The sequence below is a fragment of the Sorex araneus genome, chromosome 5 (genome assembly GCF_027595985.1).
Source record: "Sorex araneus isolate mSorAra2 chromosome 5, mSorAra2.pri, whole genome shotgun sequence".
Classification (NCBI taxonomy): Eukaryota; Metazoa; Chordata; class Mammalia; order Eulipotyphla; family Soricidae; genus Sorex; species Sorex araneus.
The window spans coordinates 43944668-43964489 of NC_073306.1; the positions used below are offsets into that span (position 1 = coordinate 43944668).

A 19822-nucleotide genomic window follows, 5' to 3' on the forward strand; every position below is an offset into this window, starting at 1 on the left:
GGGGTGTTTTGGCAGGGGGGGGGTGTTTATGCTCAAAAGATCACTCCTTGGCTCTGTACTCAAGAGACCATTCCTCACAGGGCACAGGGAACCACATGGGGTCACAGGAATTGAACCAAGGCTCGCTGTAAGGCAAACACCCTACTTGCTGTACTATCTTTCCAGTCTCTTCATAAAAAATTTTAAGACACTGACCTCAGAACATAAGGCATCTTATGGTAAACTAAATTTAACCACTTTCAAGAAAAAAAGGAGAAAAATGATTTATTTTAAAGTAAAATAGGCAGAGAGATAGTGGATAATGCACTTGCCTTGCATGCAGCGAAACCAGTTGTGATCCCCAGTACCGCATATGTTCCCCAAGGCTTGCTGGGAATAATTCTTAAGTACAGAATTTGGAGTAACCCCTGAGAACTGGCAAGAATGATGCCTACGAGGGGCCAGAGCGATAGCACAGCGGGTAGGGCGTTTGCCTTGCACGCGGCCGACCCAGGTTCGATTCCCGGCATCCCATATGGTCCCCCAAGCACCGCCAGGAGTAATTCCTGAGTGCAAAGCCAGGAGTAACCCCTGAGCATCGCTGGGTGTGACCCAAAAAGCAAAAAAAGCAAAAAAAAAAAAAAAAAGAATGATGCCTACGAGGCTTTAGCGATAACACAACAGATAGGGCATTTGCCTTACATGTGGCCAACCTGGATCCAATCCCCAGCACCCCATATAGGTCTCTGAGTACCGCTAGGAGTAATTTCTGAGTGCAGCACCAGGAATAACACCTGAGCATTCCCAGGCATGACACCAAAAGCCCAAAAGCCCTCCATTCAAAATAAAGATCCCTAAATGCAGAGTCAGGATTAAGTCCTAAGTACTGCTGGTTGTGCCCCCTGCCCCCTGCAGGGTGTATGTGTATGTGTGTAAAATTATGAATAAGAAAATATCTCCAAACTTAAAAGATTTATGCTGTATCATCCAGAGTTTTGCTAAATCCTGACAGAGAACAACTCTTCAAGATTTTTTTTCTTTCTTTCTTTTTGGGTCACACCCAGCGATGCACAGGGGTGACTCCTGGTTCTGCACTCAGGAATTACTCCTGGTGGTGTTTGGGGGACCATATGGGATACTGAGAATCAAACCCAGGTCAGCCACATGCAAAGCAAATGCCCTACCCCACTGTGCTATCGCTCCAACCCCTCTTCAATTCTTATTTCTAAGAATCTGAAACATGAACAAACATTTGATTAATTATTTTTGATAAAAATGAGTATTTCCTTCATGAATGTAGTTATGCCATTTGTCATGAACTTTGATGTTTTATCTGACAGAAACAGGTAGTATAAGGTTCAAAGCTCTTTTGGAGGTGGGGGTGAGGACACCGCCCCCACCCCCACCCGGCAATGCTCACAGGTTACCCCTGGCTCTGCACTCAGGAATCATTGCTGGCAGAAAATATAGAGTGCCAGGAACAGAACCCAGGTTGGCTGTGTACAAAATAAGCAACCTACACACTTTGGCCCAGATTCAGGTTTTTTTGTTTTTTTTTTTGCTTTTTTGTCCCTAGGTCACAGTCAGCCTGTGCTCAGGGCTTATCCCTGGAAGGGCTGGGAGACCATATTGGGTATTGGGGATCAAATTTGGGTTGTACAAGGCAAGGGTTCTATTCACTGTACTATCTCTCTGGCCCAGCTTTTAAGTTCCTTTTTAAAATGTACCAAGAGCTGCAGAGATGCTCAACAAGCTAGAACAGAAGAAGCCTTTGGTTTGATACCTGGCTCATCACCAGCTGTAGTTCCCCCCGCCCCCCCAACCCCATAGAATTGAGACTCTTGGGACTGGATCAATAGTATAGTGGGTAAAGCATCCCATATGGTCCCCTGAGCACTACCAGGAGTAATCCCTGAGCATCGCCAGTTGTGACCCAATAAACTCTCCCCCCCATAACTAAAGAAAAGGAAAAATGAAGTGACTCCTTTTGCTTACCTTGGGATACTGTTTGACAGGTATCAGTACGCGCTCCTTCAGCTTCATGTTCTTGTGAGAAAACAAATCTAGATAATTCTCTTCATCATCCTTTTTTGAATCTCCTTTTTGGATCTTCTCAATTTCTAAACAGAACAAAAGAGAATTTGTTCTGGTAAATAAAGGTAAAATTTCAAGTCTCCTTAGAGTAATAATAAGAGTATAGCATAATAGTCCAAATAGTTCTGATGAATGTGCAAATTTCAGACAGCCTGGTTGAAATAGCATCAGTCATATGAAATTGATCAAGAAACCTAAAGTCAGTTTCTAATTAAGAGTGTGCTCTTATAAGTACCAAGAGGATTACTACACAGCTCAGAAGCCAGCCTCGCATGCTGGGGGGAAAGGCAGCTCAGACAGAGAAGGGACCACCAAGTACAGGGTGCTGGGAGGGCCCATTCGGGATGGGAGATGCGGGCTGAAAGTAGACTATAGAATGAACATGATGGCCACTTAATATCTCTACTGCAAACCACAACACCCAAAAGAAGAGAGAGCAAAAGGGAATGCCCTGCCACAGAGGCGGGGTGGGGTAGGGGTGGAGGAGGGACGGGCACTCGACCATTGTATGACTGAAACGCAAGCATGAAAGTTTGTAAGTCTGTAACTGTACCTCATGGTGATTCACTAATAAAAAATTTTAAAAAATAATAATAAGCCGGAGTGATAGCACAGCGGGTAGGCCATTTGCCTTGCACTCAGCTGACCCGGGTTCAATTCCTCTGTTTCTCTCGGAGAGCCAGGAGTAAACTCCTGTGCAGTGCCGGGTGTGACCCAAAAAGAAAAAAAAAATTTAGGGCTGGAGCTATAGCGCAGCGGGTAGGGTGTTTGCCTTGCACTCAGCTGACCCGGGTTCAATTCCCCCACCTCTCTCGGAGAGCCTGGCAAGCTACCGAGAGTATCTCGCCCACACAGCAGAGCCTGGCAATCTACTTGTGGCGTATTCACTATGCCAAAAACAGTAACAAGTCTCTCAATGGAGACGTTACTGGTGCCCGCTCGAGCAAATCGATGAGCAATGGGATGACAGTGACAGTGAAAAAATAAAATAAAAAAAATTAAAATCTGTACTTAAAAAAAAAAAAAGGAGTGTGCTCTCAGACTGCACCTGAAGTCTCTTTATCAGAGACATTCAAGCATCCCCACCACTACAGCTATGCAAATGGCTCAACTATACCGCCCACAAATTTTCTCTGCAGACCCCAATCTCTGAATATTTTCAGGCACTGGCACATGGGCTGAGAATTTGGGTGCTTTTTTTCAGAGTCAGAGACAGTAGCTTCTCCCTCACCTCCCATACTTCCGGAAGCCCCAATAGTCTGTCTCACCCGCCACCCACATCTGCAGCCTTGTTGATTTTTTGGCTCAGACCACAGCTCTGGAAATGTCTGCATCTCTCCAAGCAACAAAAAGCTTAATGAATTCTTTTTTTTTTTTTTTTTTTTTTTGCTTTTTGGGTCACACCCGGCGATGCTCAGGGGTTACTCCTGGCTTTGCACTCAGGAATTACTCCTGGCGGTGCTCGGGGGACCATATATATGGGATGCTGGGAATCGAACCTGGGTCGGTTGCGTGCAAGGCAAACTACCCGCTGTGCTATCACTCCAGCCCCGCTTAATGAATTCTTAAGACAAGGATTTACCAGCCCTGCAATCAGGCAATAATATTTACTTGCATAAATTTATTTCCTAGATCTATTGATATTAATATTGCAACTTTGTTATCCAATCAATTTTAACCCTAGAACTGCATCAACAGTTACATTAAATTTAACAGTTACATTAAATTAAAAAATAAATAAATACAGTCCAATCCCGATGATGAGGACTGGAGAGAGTTCACTGGGCTGAGCACATGCAGGTTTGGGCTCAAATCCTCAGACCAACCAGATGGTCTCCGGAACACAGCCCAAAGTAGCCCAACATCAAAAATCTTGATGAAGTAAAAACCCGTAATTTAAGCCCTGATAGACAGTACAGCAGGGTAAGGTGATTGTCTTGCTTGTGGCTAACCTGGGTTTGATCCCCAGCACTGCATATGGTTCCTCAAAGCACCATCAGGAGTAAGCCCTGAGCAGAGCCAGGAGTAAGTCCTGAATTTGGTGGGTGTGGCCCCCAAACAAAACAAAATCCAGTAATTTAGGGGCTAGGACTGCGGCTCAGTGGTAGAGTACATGCCTTGCATGTGGGAAGCCCAAACTCAATTCCCAGCACCACAATGGCACCCGGCACTACCAGGATAAACTCCTAAGTAGAGACCCAGAAGTAGTTCCTGAGCACTGTTGGATTTGACCCTAACACAAAACAAAACACTAAGATGGGGCCAGAGTGGGCAGACAATGATCCATTGGCAACTGCCAATAAAAAATATTTCATTTTATAAAATCTTAGACATTCTAAATGACAACGTTTTCACATAGTATTTCCACACTGTGTTTCTATTTTCTATAGTTAAGGAAGGGGTCCTCAAACTTCAGTAAGCATTAGCATCAACTGGAGGGAGTGAAGTATAGAGTTGGGCTCCAATTCCACATCTGGTTTTCAGCTAGGAAACTGCATTTCTCATAGATTACCAGATGAGGCTGGTCTCGCTGAATTAGGGAGCATATTTTGAAATCTCTAATTTAAAAACAAAGACACATTACAAACATGTTCTGAAAACTTATACCCTGTACCCTGGAGCGATAGCACAGCGGGAAGGGCGTTTGCCTTGCACGTGGCCAACCCAGATTCGATTGCTCCATCGCTCTCAGAGAGTCCATCAAGCTACTGAGAGTAACCTGCCCACACGGCAGAGTCTGGCAAGCTACCCGTGGCGTATTCGATATGCCAACAACAGTAACAACAAGTCTCACAATGGAGACGTCACTGGTGCCTACTTGAGCATATCGATGAACAATGGGATGACTAACTACGACATACAACTCTTGGGCCAGACTCACAATACGGCAGGTAGGCCTTACAGGCAGCTGACTCGGGCTCGACTGATCTCTCAATGGCTGAGTTTGCCAGGAATGATCCCTATGCACCACTGAGTGTGGTCCAAAACCAAAATACAACTCAGTTCAACTCTGAAGCACATAGATGGACAAAACTCACTTTGAGATTTCTTGAAAGTTCAGAATTGAAGACTTAGAAGTCTACCTTACAGAATACAGTGAACCAATGAGAGTATATCCCTCACTCTCTGACAACTACTAATCATCCTAAAAAGATTTTTAAGTTTTTGGTCCACACCTGGCTGTGCTCAAGGACCACATGGGGTGCTGTGGCTCATACCTGGGCTGGCTACTTTGCCACTGTACTACTCCTCCAGTCCCTCATACTGAAAATATTCTTTAGCTTTTGTTTTGGGCCACATCCGGCAATGCTAAGCGATTACTCCTGGTGGGCTTCGTGCAAGGCAAATGCCCTTCATGCTGTACTATTTCTCTGGTGCCAGAAAATATTCTTCTGAGAAGTGTAAATGACAGTGTTGTTCACAGTCCTGTTTCAGTGCTTAAAATGGAAAATAAATTTGACCTTACAGCTAAGAAACTAAATGCTTCATTCAACACCCAATTTGTTTGCTGTTTTATTGGCCATATATTTTGACTTCCAGTCAACCCTTCCCACCTACTGCTAATATTAAGTTTCTCTAGTCACTACTTTATTTATTTTTTTGCTTTTTGGGTCACACCCAGCAATACACAGGGATTACCTCCTGGCTTTGCACTCAGGAGTTACTTCTGGCGGTGCTCAGGGGACCATATGGGATGCTGGGAATCGAACCCATGTCGACCGAGTGCAAGGCAAACGCCCTACCCGCTGTGCTATTGCTCCAGCCCCTAGTCACTACTTCTGAGCCTATATCACTGAATACATCGCTTCTTGAGTTTCAGGCTGGAAAACTGGGTACTTGGTCCACATTATCTTTAGGGAAAAGGGAAGGGCATCCACAGCCAATGCTCAGAGGACCACAGGAATCCTAGGAATCAAATCTGGATCTCCAGCCCATAGAGCTATTTCTTTGGTACAAAGATGTCCTTTACTGATTTGAAAACATTAGTGAGCTGCTGAGCTTCTAAAAATGTGGAATAAATTACATACTTAATGTTATCTAGATACCTCCAAGAGTTTCACTGCTACCATCTAGTTAGTTCCTTCAATTATACTTAAATCACTTTCCAGAAACTTGGGTTACTATAATGTAAGTATGTTTATGTCGTAAGAAGTAGAGCTATAAAAACTAAACCCAGTACTTATGTAAATGCAATACAATGTACCCTATGAACTCAAGTTTTCCTATAAATGGCTCTTTCTGCTGCATATGTGTGCACTTATACTGGCCTCCCAAATTGTTGCTACTGGTAATACTTGTTTTGGTTGGACCTGACAGGTTTGGATCCACTGAACCCCCCCCCCTTTTTGGGGGGGCGGGAGGTTTACACCCAGCTAGGTCTTACTGCTGGTTCTGAGCTCAGGGATTATTCCTGACAGAGCTTGGGTGCTGAGGATCAAATCCAGGTCCAGATCAGCAGTGTGCAAGGTAAATGCCCAACCCACTGCACTACTGTTCCATGGCCCTGGACTTAGTAATCCTGGGATCCTGTAGCGCTTTGCTGAGGGGATCATATAATGCAGGGGATCAAACCTGGGACTCCTGAAACCATGTGCTCCAGCCTTTGATCTATTTCTCTTGTCACCCTCCCCCTTTCTGTTGTCTTTATGTTTTAAGGGGCACTACAAAAGCAGAAAACCCCAAGTCAATGAACTAGTGAGATCTTACTTAGATCCCTTTTAGTTCAATTTATTACATAGTTTTAATGACTATAAAATTATTTTTAAAGAATTCAGAAAACACTGATTCAAAGAAAATTGAGAATTGAGGTCTGGGCAGAGGCTCAGAGGGTCGGAGAACATACTCTACATACAGGAGCCATAGGCCTGATCCCCGGCACCCTACGGCCTGCCAAGCACCATCAAGAATGATCTCTAGGAATTGAGCTAGGATTAGCTCCTACGCACCACTAGGAATATACAGCTGCCAAACAAAAAAAAAGCCAAGTAAAAAAACCTGAAAATTGGGGCTGGGAGAAAGCGATTAGAGCACATGCCTAGCACCTGGCACGTGCAAGACCGGAGTTCAACTCCCAGCACCACATGGTCCTTGGAGTACGGACAGCATGATCTGGATACAGGTATCCACAGCATTGCAGTTAGGGCCCTTGCTACGCTACACTACATTTTCAGACCCCTTGCACTGAACCGCCAGTCCAGATGACTAAGAATCACCAACGAGAGCCCTGAACCTCCTGAGCAGCTGGGAAAACCCCAAATGAAAAATAAAAGAGGTAAGTCAGGAGTCGGAGATAGTACCGTAAGTAACCCAATCTGCATGATGCAAAATTGGATTTGATCCAAGGTACTACACATGGTCCCCTGAACCCCACCAGAGTGCTCCCTGTGTGCAGAGCTAGAAGTATGCCCTGAGCACTGCCTGGTGTGCCTCCAAACAAAAACAAAACAAAAAATAATTTAAAACACCTGAAAATAAAAATTATGAGCCTGGTCTAGAAAGCAAAAATGGGGTAACATGAGCCTCAAGAAAGGATACTACATCTGGGAGACGAAGAAATCATTCAATGTTCATTAAGTATTAAATACTATATAAATTATTTTTTAAAAAAAGCATAACACTTTTTTTTTTTTTTTTTGGTTTTTGGGTCACACCCAGCGATGCACAGGGGTTACTCCTGGCTCTTCACTCAGGAATAACCCCTGGCGGTGCTCAGGGGACCATATGGGATGCTGGGATTAGAACCCGGGTCGGTCGCGTGCAAGGCAAACGCCCTACCCGAAAAAAGCATAACACTTTATCCCCACTTTACATTCAGAAGTTAAAGTTTTAAGTCAGAAATCGCCAAAATATTAGAATATACATTAAAACTGAGGGATCGGAGTGATAGAACAGCAAATAAACTGCTTTTCTTACACACAGCTGAACCAGGTTCAATCCCCAGCATCCTGAGCCTGTGAGGACTGATCCCTGAGCACTGAACTACGTGCTCAGTACTGAAAACTGGACTAGGTCCTGAGTGCAGCCAGTGTGGCCCCAAAGCCAAAATAAGTAATACTCAAGCTTTCTCTAACTTCAAATCTCATGGTTTGTTTTTTTTTTTTCTTTTTGGGTCACACCCGGCAACGCACAGGGGTCATTCCTGGCTCATGCACACAGGAATTACCCCTGGCGGTGCTCAGGGGACCATATGGGATGCTGGGATTCGAACCCGGGTCAGCCGCGTGCAAGGCAAACGCCCTACCCGCTGTGCTATCACTCCAGCCCCTCATGTTTTTATTATTGCTTTTCAATGAAGGATTGGGAGGAAGGGAAGAGTGGGCACTTAAGCAAGAAAAAAACCTATTCTATAAAGCTTGAGAAAGCACAGTTTATATTCAATTTATATAATCATGTGGTGAAAAACAACAAAAGGGCCCTACAATGCCTTGGATGTTCAGCTGCCTGATCTTTTATCAATTCTATTTCACTTTTTCTGGGAAGCTAGGAGCAAGCTGTAATGGAAAGAGAAAACAAACAAAAGAAGATTCCTTAAATCCTAGACAAAAGTACTTTCTAGAGAAACTTTTGAAGCTGACTGCTTTAATTGATCTTTGTCTAGATCTCTGGAGACCCTAGATTTCCCAAGAGGCACAGAAAGAAACTGTAAGGTGTAAACAACAGAGGTGACCAATTTGTTTCCCAGGTAAATGCTTACAAATAATCATATCTTATGCAGTGGCAGTGCTTCTATGTGCCAAATGTTTTACATTGTTTCCTTGTCTTTATAATCAAAATTACTGAAGTGAAGGTGAAGAAATCTGGGTTCAGAAAAAAATAATGTTAAAACCCAAGATCACAAAACTAGTTAGTGATAGCAAGTATTCAAACCTAGGTCATCCAACATCAGCAAATTCAACTAATATTGTGACACTTCTTTTATGGTAGCGGAATCTTTCAGTTTTTAGGTAGATCTTACCACAACCAGACTTTATTATTCAAAATATGGTTCTTCAATGTATGTCTCAGAATGTTTTCATTGTGATGCCAGTGGCTAAACCCAGGACCTCACATGTACGTGCAAGGCACGTGACCCACTGCTGAGCTACATTGCTTTCAAGGGATAGACTGGGTCTGATGCCCAGCTCTGCTAAGTCCTAGGTGTACAACACTGTAATTTAATTTCTCTTACTATCTTCTCTTTTTCTAGCCATACCCAGTCCATACCCAGTTGTGCTCCATCTACCCCTGACTGGGCTCAAGGGACTTAATGTGCAGTTCGAGGAACTGAACCCAGGTCTGCTGCAAGTCAAGCTTCTTATCTGCTGTATTTGCTCTCCAGCCCGATTTTTGTGAATATCTTTTTAAAAAGGTATGTAGACCTCTAAATACAGCATTCATTACCCTGTTAATGATTTCTGGATTCCTTTCACAACTAACCTATGTAGCTGCCACTCTTAGTGCCATGCCTAATTATGCAAAAGGCATCTATAAACGTTTATTGAATAAAAGAAATGTGCCATTAACACCCTCAACTTCCTTCAGCAATTCATTACCTCCTCATTCCCAAAATAATTTTGGTTTCCTGAGCACTGGCAATGCTTAGAGCTTACTCTGCTGGGCCCGGGGATGACATGGGGTGCCAGAGATCCAACCAGAAACATCGTGCCCAAGGCAAGCACCTTACCCACTATACTAACCTTCCAAGCCCCCCATTCCCAAATTTAAAACTTTCAAGGATGTATTACTTTAAAAGTTACAAGCTACTAAGAACTATCTTTGTATTAAAAAGACATCTATAGGGGCTGGGGAGATAGCACAGCGGGTAGAACGTTTGCTGTGCACACCGCTGACCCAGGTTCGATCCCCAGCATCCCATATGGTCCCCCGAGCACCACTCAGTAACTCGAGTGCATGTGCCAGGAGTAACCCCTGAGCATTGCTGGGTGTGACCCAAAAAGCAAAAATCTATGGGTATTGCAACATTGTATGATTAAAACCCAATTATGAAACATTGTAATTCTGTACCTAACAGTAATTCAATACAAATAAAAAGAAATCTAGAGGCATGAGAAATAGTATAGCCGGTAGGGCATTTGCCTTACACTTGAGGGCCTTGGTTTGATCCCCCAGCATTCCACCTGGTTTCCCAAAGGGCCAGGAGGAATTCCTGAGTGCAGACCCAGGAATACATCCAGCATACTCCTGAACATCACTCAGAACATGAACATGGCCTGAACATGACCCCAAAATAAAAACTAACTAAATCTATCAAATACTTGTTTTAAGCAAGAGAACAAAGGAATAGATTCTTACTCTTCTTCTGGGGGAGTCAAGCCTTGAGAATTTCAAGAAAGTTACAGATGTGTCCCTTAGAAAAGACACAGACAGAATGGGAAAGGATACTCACCCAATACCCCTCCGATAAGGGGTTAATATCAAGGCACTGGTTGAACTCTACAAGAAAAAACATCCAAGCCCATCAGAAAATGGGGTGATGAAATGAACAGAAATTTTCTCAAAAAGAAAATCTGAATGGCCAAAAGGCACATGAAAAAATGCTCTTCATCACTAATCAAAGATGCAGATCAAAAAACAATGAGAGGGGCCGGAGCGATAGCACAGCGGGTAGGGCGTTTGCCTTGCACGCAGCCGACCCGGGTTCGATCCCCGGCATCCCATATGGTCCCCCAAGCACTGCCAGGAGTAATTTCTGAGTGCAAAGCCAGGAGTAACCCCTGAGCATCGCTGGGTGTGACCCAAAAAGAAAAACAAAAAAAACAAAAAAAAACAATGAGATATCACCTCACACCAGACTGGCCCACATCCAAAAAAACAAATGCAGCCAGTGTTGGCGTGGATATGGGGAGAAAGGGACTCTCCTACATTGCTGGTGGGAATGTCAACTGGTCCAGCTTTTGGAAAACAATATGGACATTTCTCAAAAAAACTAGAATTTGAGCTCTCATTTGACCTAGCAATACCACTTCTGGGAATATACTGGAGATGCAAAAAAGTACAGTAGAAATTACATCTGCACTTGTATGTTTATTGCAGCACTATTTACAATAGCCAGAATCTGAAAACTCGAGTGCCCAAAAACAGATAACTGGTCAAAGAAACTTTAATATATCTACACAATGGAATATTATGCAGCTGTTAGAAAAGATGAAACCATGAAATTTGCATGTAAATGGATCAACATGGAGAGTATCATGCTAAGCAAAATGAGTCAGAAATGGCAGGACAGACACAGAATGACTGCACCCATTTGTGAAATATAAAGTAACATAATAGGAGAATAACACCTAAGGATAGTAGAGATAAGGGCCAGGAGAATCACCCCATGGCAGTCGATCTTATGTGCTGGGGGGAAAGGCAGGTGCGGGGGAGGAGACCACTAAGTAAACGATGGTTGGAGGGATGCTCGTGGTGGTAGATGGTGCTGAAAGTAGACTATGGACCAAACATGATGGCTGCTTGGTGCCTATATTGCAAACCATAACACCCAAAAGGAGACAGAGAAAGAGGGAATGTGTCTGTCACAGAGGCGGGGGAGGGGAAGGATGGGGGAGGCGGGAGGGACTCTGGGAACACTGGTGGTAGAGAAAGGGCACTGGGAGAGATGGGTACTCAAACATTGACTGAAACATAATCATGAAAATTTGTAAGTCTGTAACTGTATCTTATGTGATTCATTAAAGTAAAAAAATTTTAAAAAAGAATAATAATAATAAGAAGAAAATGCAGACTGCAATTCACAATGTTGGCTATATCTATTTATTTTTTTAAAGCCCCCAGGGCTGAAAAGATAGTACAGGTGGTAAGCCACTTGCCTTGCACATGGCCACTTTCTACAAAGAGTAGGTCTTAAGCCAGGTGTGCTCCCCACAAAAAAACCCAGGTCTTCCTATGAGTCCAAAGGGCTGAATCACTTCCAGGATCGTGGCAAACCCTATCATGGCATGTTGACCATGGTCTACTACATTTCTTAGGGAACAATTCAGAATACAGGGCTTAAAAATGGAAAAACAACTTTACATTCTAATTACATTCTAATTATGGAGGGATGGGAGTTGGGCCACACCCAATGCTGCTCAGGGCTTACCGGTACTTGGTTGGTACTTGGTCTCGGTAGTTGGTCGGTGCCAGGATCCAGGGTTGGTCACATCAAAGACTAAAGCCTTATACCCTTGTCCTTTCTCTGTAGCCCTGCAATTATTGTACTTAGAATTTTTTTTTTTCACTTAACTTACTCCTCTTTTGATCTATGCAAGTTCTTGCATTTATCAACAATGTATTTCCTTTCACTGATGAGCAGTATTTCATGATATGGAATATCACAATTCAATTTAAAAAACTAAGACCAAAAAACGACATAGGGCTGGAGAAGACAGTACAGTGTGCTTGCCTTGCACACGGCCAAACAGGGTTTGATTCCAGGCATTCCATATGGTCCTCCAATCCTGCCAGGAGTAATTCCTGAGTATAGAGTCAAGAGCAACTCCGGAGCATTGCTGGATTTTGACCCAAAAAACAAAAAACAAAAAAACAAACAAAAAAACACTACACATTTTAGCTATTTATCTATTAAAGATAGTTTGTTTCTAGTTTTGGCTATTTTGAGTAAAGATGCTATGAATATTCAACAACAGATTTTGTTTGAACTGAAGTTTTAACTTTTCTAGGATAATACCCAAGGATGCAAAGTGCTGTGTTATATAGAACACACATCAAGTTGATTTTGGCTGGGTTTTTTTTTTTTTTTGAATGGGGGAGGGTGGTAGGGGAGGAAAGGAAGAGGTCTCCCAAGCAGTGCTCAGAGGTCTGGAGCCTCTTTAGGAAATCTCAGCAGACGGGGAGGCAGCTGAATGAGGCATACCGTTTATCCAAGTAGGGGTAGGCCACAAGCAAAGCACATGCCTTGATCCTTGTACAACCTATCCAGTACGTACACATCTAGATTAATAAAACAAAACAAAAAACAACTTTATTGGATATATTTATACTAAAAATCTATCAATTGTTGTATTATTATGTTTTATAAAAACAGTATAGTGTATAGTTTCTAAGACTTCCCCCACTAACATCAGATTTCTAAAATTTCCCTTACTGCATAAAGCTGTAGTTTTTGTTTACATTGCTAAGAATTTCACGTTGTAAATCTCACAAGTATCCAGTCAAGTGGTGAAACAAGTTGACCATTTTGCTAACAAGGTGCACCATTTTATGAAAGAGGCATTAATGCACAAATTTGTTTGGCCTTATTCCTAGGAACAGTGTTGAATTTTAAGAAATCTGAATGTTAAGCTTTCAAATGAAATGCCATGCTGTTATCCAAAGTGGTTGTACCAAGTCACACTTTTACCAGCAATGTTTAGGAGTTTTTTTCTAATTCCTCTCAAGCCCTAATTCAACTTGATTTTTCTCAATGTAAGCTTTCATTATTTTCCCGTTTCCAAAAATGTCTTTCACATTAATCTCCATTAATTTTTAATTACTTTATATTCAGCACATCAAACTTACAAAACAATGTGTAATAACTCCAGAGAGATAGTACAGCCTTGCAACTGCTGACCCAAGTTTTATTCCTGGCACTACATGTGGTAGCCCAGCACCACCAGAGCCAGGAGTAAGCACACAAGAGCAGTGAGGCACAACCTGAAAATAAAAACAAAAACCAACAACCAACAGACCTTTTTGTTGTTCTAGGCATACCTGGTAGGACTCAGAGACTACTATCTGGAGACCATGTAAAGCATGTAATTTAGTTTTAAAATGAGTGTTTATGGGAGATGGATTTATAAGTATCTTTTTAGGACATTGATAATATATTAAAGATGTTTACTGTTCCTGATTCTTTTTTTTTTTTTTCTTTTTCCGCTTTTTGGGTCACACCGGGCAATGCTCAGGGGTTATTCCTGGCTCTGTACTCAGGAATCACTCCTGGCGGTGCTCGGGGGACCATATGGGATGCCAGGGATCGAACCTAGGTCAGCTGTGTGCAAGGCAAACGCCTTCCCCGATGTGCTATCGCTCCGGCCCCAACTGTTTTTGATTCTTATACACATTTTTTTTAAACTGCAGAAAGAAAAATACTCTTAGAAACAAAAAACTGAGGGGCCAGAAAGAAAGTATAGTGGTTAGGGTGATTGTCTTGCATGGAGCAGACCAGTTTGATCTCTGGCATCCCACACGGTCCCCCACAGCTCCACCAGGAGTGACACCTGAGCACTTCGAAGTGCCAAGAATCAGTCCTGAGCATTGCCAGATGAGACCCTGGCTCAAGAAAACAAACCAAATACAAAACAAAAACTGAGGGTCCTGAGAAATAGTACAGTGACTAGTCCTTGCAATTACACTTACAATTACACCACATATGCCCACCCCCCAAAAAAAAGTGATCCTTGAGCACAGAACCAGGGGTAAGACCTGAGCTCAGCTGGGTGTGGCCAAAAAACAAAGCAACAACATGAAATAAAGATTTGATATTGGGCAGGAAATTAGTACAGCGGATGGGGCATCTGCTTTGCACACAGCCCACCTAGGCTCAATCCCTGGCATATCGTATGGTCCCCCATCACTGCCAGGAGTAATTCCTGAGTGCAGAGCCCAGAGTAATCCCTGAGCATCACCAGGTGTGATCCTTCCCCACCCCCCAGGGATATTTATTGTATACTTTTAAAAAGTACTTGTTTCAGAAACAAATATGGGTATACTGAGTACTGAAATGTCTGCAAATGCACCAAATCTAAACATCACCGAATCTAAATTATCACTTCAGTTAACACAGAAATCTGTATTACAATTACTGTGCTATTTTTTCATCATAATGAAGATGAATATCCACTGATCAAATAGTATGAGGCCACCTGGCAACACTCTTCAATGAACTGAAGTTAGAGTGGCCAACAAAGCAAACAGAAGATTTCAGCCCTGGTAAATCTGACATTTTAGTTATGAAGAAAAAATTAAAGTAGTTAACACATACAATATATGGTGTATCAGATACTGAGTGTAAAATAAAGCTGTCAAAGAGACAGGGTAAGCAGTATGATTGGCAAAGGAAGAACAGTTTGGGTTTTGTGGCAGGTATCTCTTAGAAATTGAGCATCACTGTCACTGTCATCCCATTGCTCATCGATTTGCTCGAGCGGGCACCAGTAATGTCTCCATTGTGAGACTAGTTGTTACTGTTTTTGGCATATTGAATATGCCATGGAGAGCTTGTCAGGCTCTGCAATGTGGCTGGGATACTCTGAGCATAGTTCCAAAAATAAATAAAAAGGCACCAAAGCAAGAGTACAGTCGGAAAATGTTTGCCTAGCACATGGTCAACCTGGGTTGGATCCCCAGCACCCCATAAGGTCTCCCAGCTCGCTAGGAGTGATCCCTGAGCTCAAAGCCAGGAGCAAGCTGCAAGCACAGGTAGGTGTGGCCAAAGCCTGAAAGCAAACCCCCGCCCACACCCAAAATATGAGCACAGGTATCTGAAAGCATCACTTCAAGTTCTAGGTTGTACAGATGTCCTTCTAAAACTTAACCTTGTCATTTTTATGTTTTAGGGCCACACCTGGCAGAGCTCAGGGGACCATATAGGGTGCTGGGAATTGAACCCAGGTCCAGTGTCCTGTAAGGCAAGCAGTCTGCACTGCTCTACTGCTCAGGCCCAACCTGTCATTTTTCACTGCCCTTCATTAGTATTCACTCTGATGATTTCAAAGGGGTCTTCCTTCTTGTTTGTTTGCTTTCATTTCTTGGTCACACCTGATTCAGGGCTGGGATAGAACTCTGATGTGTGCCATGTGCAAGCAAGGCAGGGGCAAGGCTGTTTGCTGTACTTTAACTCCAGCCCCTAACACTTTGGTAAAAAAAAAAAAAAATCATCAAGAATTACAAAAGTTACAAAGGAGGAGAGATAATACAGGGTGGTACTGGGGTAGGGGGCTCCACCTTGCACTGTATATGGCCATGGCCAGGAGGTCAATCTGGGTTGGATCCCCCTGGCATCCCATAAACAGTTCTTGGTCTGGTTCCTCCCCTCTCCATACCCCTCAGTAAAAGTAATTGCTCAAGCAAAGAGCCAGGAATAACCCCTGAGCACTGCTAGGTGTGGTCCAAAAACCAACCAAACAAAAACAAAGTTACAAAGTTATTCTTGACTGAGTTTAAGGTCTACAATGTTTCAACACCAATTCTCCAAAGTCCCTAGCCTCCCTTCAGCGCTCACCCCTCCCAACCTGCCTTTAGGGTAGTCACGAGATATCCCCTCACTCCCCCCAACATTTTTTTCCTAAAAAAGGAAATTCTGTTGGTCTGGGAATGTGACTCAAATGGCAGAAAAAAGTGCCTCACAAGTAGGAGCCCCCTGATGTGCCCCCTCATCCCTCAGAAACACACACAAAAAATTATGATAATATGTTGCGGGAAATCCAGTGGTGAGGTCCAGAGGGTTAGATGTGTGGATCCAGAATTACTAATGTCTAGTTATAATACTTACAAATTGTTACCATATGCAAATTATTTAATCTACTTGCTTGGGTTTTCTCAAGAGAATAACTTCTCCTAGCAGTGTCATAAACTTAGGTTAAACATTTGATGCGAGTGTTGAGGTCAGTGCCTGGAACAATGTTTCAGTTATAGTTTCTTTTCAGATGTATTTTTTATCAAGGCTTAAAATATCAGTACTACCTTTTCAGTTAGTTGAATTAACTACACTCCCTTTTCTAGACCCATCAAAAATCCTTAAGAACTGGGTTTTTTTTAATAGTTATCCTAAGAAATAATCTAACTCTGAAATACCATAATGAGCACTTGATGTAGTCAGAAAGACAAAAAAAAAAAGTACACCTCGCATATCCACAATATAACCACTACTGATTTAGAACTGGAAAACTGGTAACAAGCTGTCATCTAAGGAAAGGGAAACAAGGGCCACTGTGCCTGTGCTGTCAAACACTTTTCCATCACAACTCACTAACCCCTTTTACAGATGGGGTTACTGGGGATCAGAAAAGACCTGAAATTCAAATCCAAGTCAACACCTTAAAATTCTCAAGTTTGTTTTAGTCTCAGGCATTTAATCTGCACTGATCTAAATATCTGAGGAAATTAAGATTACACCAGTAAGTCAACCTTACCATTTAGTACAACATCAAGTCTGAATATATTTGTATTCAGTCAAACTGTTTGCTATATTCAAAACAGACCCCCCCCAAAAAAATCCTTGTACTTGAGAGCTTGCCTGAACACAGTGACAGTAATGTTCAATGACTGTTACAGAACAGCAAAACCCTGAATTGAAAATATAAGCAGGTCATCTAAATCTTGTTCTTCACCACCACGTGCTGCGCCTGTTTGAAAGCAGACCCCTTTCCAATGTTGGGGATACAGAACAAAGGGAGGGAAATATTTTGTTCAAAACGACCTGTCCATTATAGCAACCTTGCCAAAGAGGCCAACCATTTGTTCTGTGTTGATGCCTGTGAATTTTAACTTGCTTAATAAAATTTGGTCAAAGAAACGCATCATTAAATAGTTTTAACAAGGAGTGAGGGTGAAACAAACGTCTTTTGGAGAGGAATCTGAGCGACTAGGTGATTGGCCGATGTTGAGCAGGAAAGGAGCGCTGGTCTACAGACGAGAGAACAAAGACTACTATTTTCACTACCGAAGCAACGGGGGAAAAAAAAACCAACAAGGCCCAGTCTTTCAACTGTAAACACTGTGCAACTTTTCTCAATTTCGGCCTAATTCTTTGGGGAATCCCACGCAAAACACTCCGCAACTCCTTCTAGCATCCCATTTCACCGCACTGAGGCTATGCCCCCCTCCCTCCGGAACAAGGGTGAACACACGTTTTAAACGAAGTCTCCAAGCTCTGCGGCAATGACCCGCCGCGGTCGGGGGAACGGGGTTCGGGTAACCTCCGGCTCCGATTCCCACAGGTTGCTCCCTGCCTCCGCGCTCAACTTCAGCTCCAGTTACTCCGAGTGGGCCGGGGCTCCGGGCCCCGCGTCGGTCCGCGGCGCGCTGGACAGGGCGCTCGGGCCTCGCCCCTCCCTCCCGCGCGCTCCCCGCTCCCTCCTACACCCTCCGCACCCGAGCCCCAAGCAGCGCTCTCCTTCGGGGTGGGGAGGAGGGTGGGGAAGAGAAAGGCTCATGGCGTTTCTGGAAGGATCCCGGCCCCCCGGGAGCGGGGCGGCCGGCAGCGGGAGGCGGGGAGCGCGGCGCTATCCATCACCGTCCGGGCGCTCGGAGATCCCCAAGTCGCCTTCGGGCCTCCCCGGCAGCCCAGAAACCCTCCCTGGCGCCCCGGGCCGGCCTGGCAGCGCTTCGGCGGGTCCGAGCGGAGGAGGCGGCGGCACGGGGGGCTCACGGCCGCCCGGGTCCCCCGGGGCGCGGGCGGCGAGCGGAGAACAAAGCCCCCCGACCACCCGTGCCAGGCGGCCCCGCGAGGCCCGCTTACCCGCCGTCAGCAACTGCATGGCGTGCGTGAAGGACGGGTCGAGCGAGTCCTTTTCGGCCATGAGCTCGGGAAGGTACTTGTTCTCCGGTTCCATCTTGACCGAGGCCGTGGCTGAAGGGGGCAGCAGCGGGGTCGGCGCCGGGCCGCCCACCGTCGCGTCGGGACCCGCGGACGCGGGCGGCAGCAGCGGCGGCGGCTGTGTGGCGGGCGAGGCCCGGGCGCCCCCTCGGGCGCCCCCTCCGCCTCCCCGGGATCGGTGGGGCAGCGGCGGCTGCCGAGAGGGCCCCTGACGCACGGAGGGGTGGGCACCCGAGGGGTCCAGGGTGCAGCTGCGGCACGAGGAGCGGCTCATGCGCGCCGCGGGGTCGTCCCGGCGCTGCATCGGGGAGGATGTACGGATCGAGGGGTCGAGGGAGCGACGCGGCGGAGGCCCGAGCGGCGGTTAGCGGGGTGGGGAGAGCGGGAGCGACAGCGACCGAAGCCGACCCGAGCGACCCAGCGAAAGAGAGCACCGGAAGTGAGGCGGCGCGCGTGCGCAGCCGGCCACCGGCACCGCCCTTGGGTGTCTCCGCGGAGAACAAAGTCTCCGGGCGGACCAGCGCGCCTGCGCACCGCCGCGGCGCCCGCCGACTCCGGCTGCGCGCTCGCCACCGGCCTCGGGGCCAGCCAGGCCGGAGCCCTCTGCGCAGGCGCGCGGGGCCGCGGGCTCCGTTCGTTTTCTTGCCCACGTGACTCGGCGCTAGCGGGACACGTGTCTCCTCCCCCCGAAGGCCGGGTGCGCGGAGGGGGCGGGGGCTATGGAATGTCTTTGTCTGCGCGCGGGCCCCGTGCTGCGGGCCGGGAGCCCGGGTGCTCGCGCGGCCACGCCCCCTCCAACGGCTGCGCGCCAGAGTGGGGGCCCGCTTGAGTCGGGTGGGAGTGGGCGTCCGTGGGGGCCGCAGGAATGGGGACGGGGGTGGGGAAGGCTAGAGAATCGAGGGCGGGAAGGGAGGCGCGGGGAAAGTGATCGCTGGAACCGGGAGGGGGGAAAGGGACTGAAATCGGAGGTGCCGGCGATGAAGGGAGAGTCTGAGGGGTGCGGCGGGGTGGAGGGAGCGTGCGGGGACGGATGGGGAAGGGCCGCTCCGTGGCGACGCTGAAGGCCACTGGAGGACTCGAACTGAGAGGGAAGGTGGAGATCGGAGACCTGGAAGCCAGTGGGGAACAGGGCCCAGACCAAAGCAGGGAACCCAACAAGTCATCTACTCTGACGTTTCCAGGAGGGCAAGTTCTCAAATGCTGGCCATGGCTGATCGAAGAGGCAGT

The 19822-nt window shown here is 45.7% G+C and overlaps 1 protein-coding gene across 3 annotated transcripts in view; it reads right to left on the reverse strand.

Moving 5' to 3' along the window:
* The window catches only part of KHDRBS1 (KH RNA binding domain containing, signal transduction associated 1), a 46048-nt gene extending 26897 nt beyond the window's left edge, over positions 1-19151 (reverse strand). For all 3 annotated transcript variants that reach the window (XR_008630234.1, XR_008630235.1, XM_055138982.1), the window contains exons 1-2: positions 18518-19151; positions 1975-2099 (exon numbers count right to left, since the gene is read on the reverse strand). Coding sequence is in view for 1 of the 3 variants with exons in the window: in XM_055138982.1 (XP_054994957.1) it covers positions 1975-2099; positions 18518-18899 (507 nt within the window). In the remaining 2 variants the exon portion in view is untranslated. The remainder of the gene's footprint in view (positions 1-1974; positions 2100-18517) is intronic.
* Between the last annotated feature and the right edge of the window lie 671 nt (positions 19152-19822).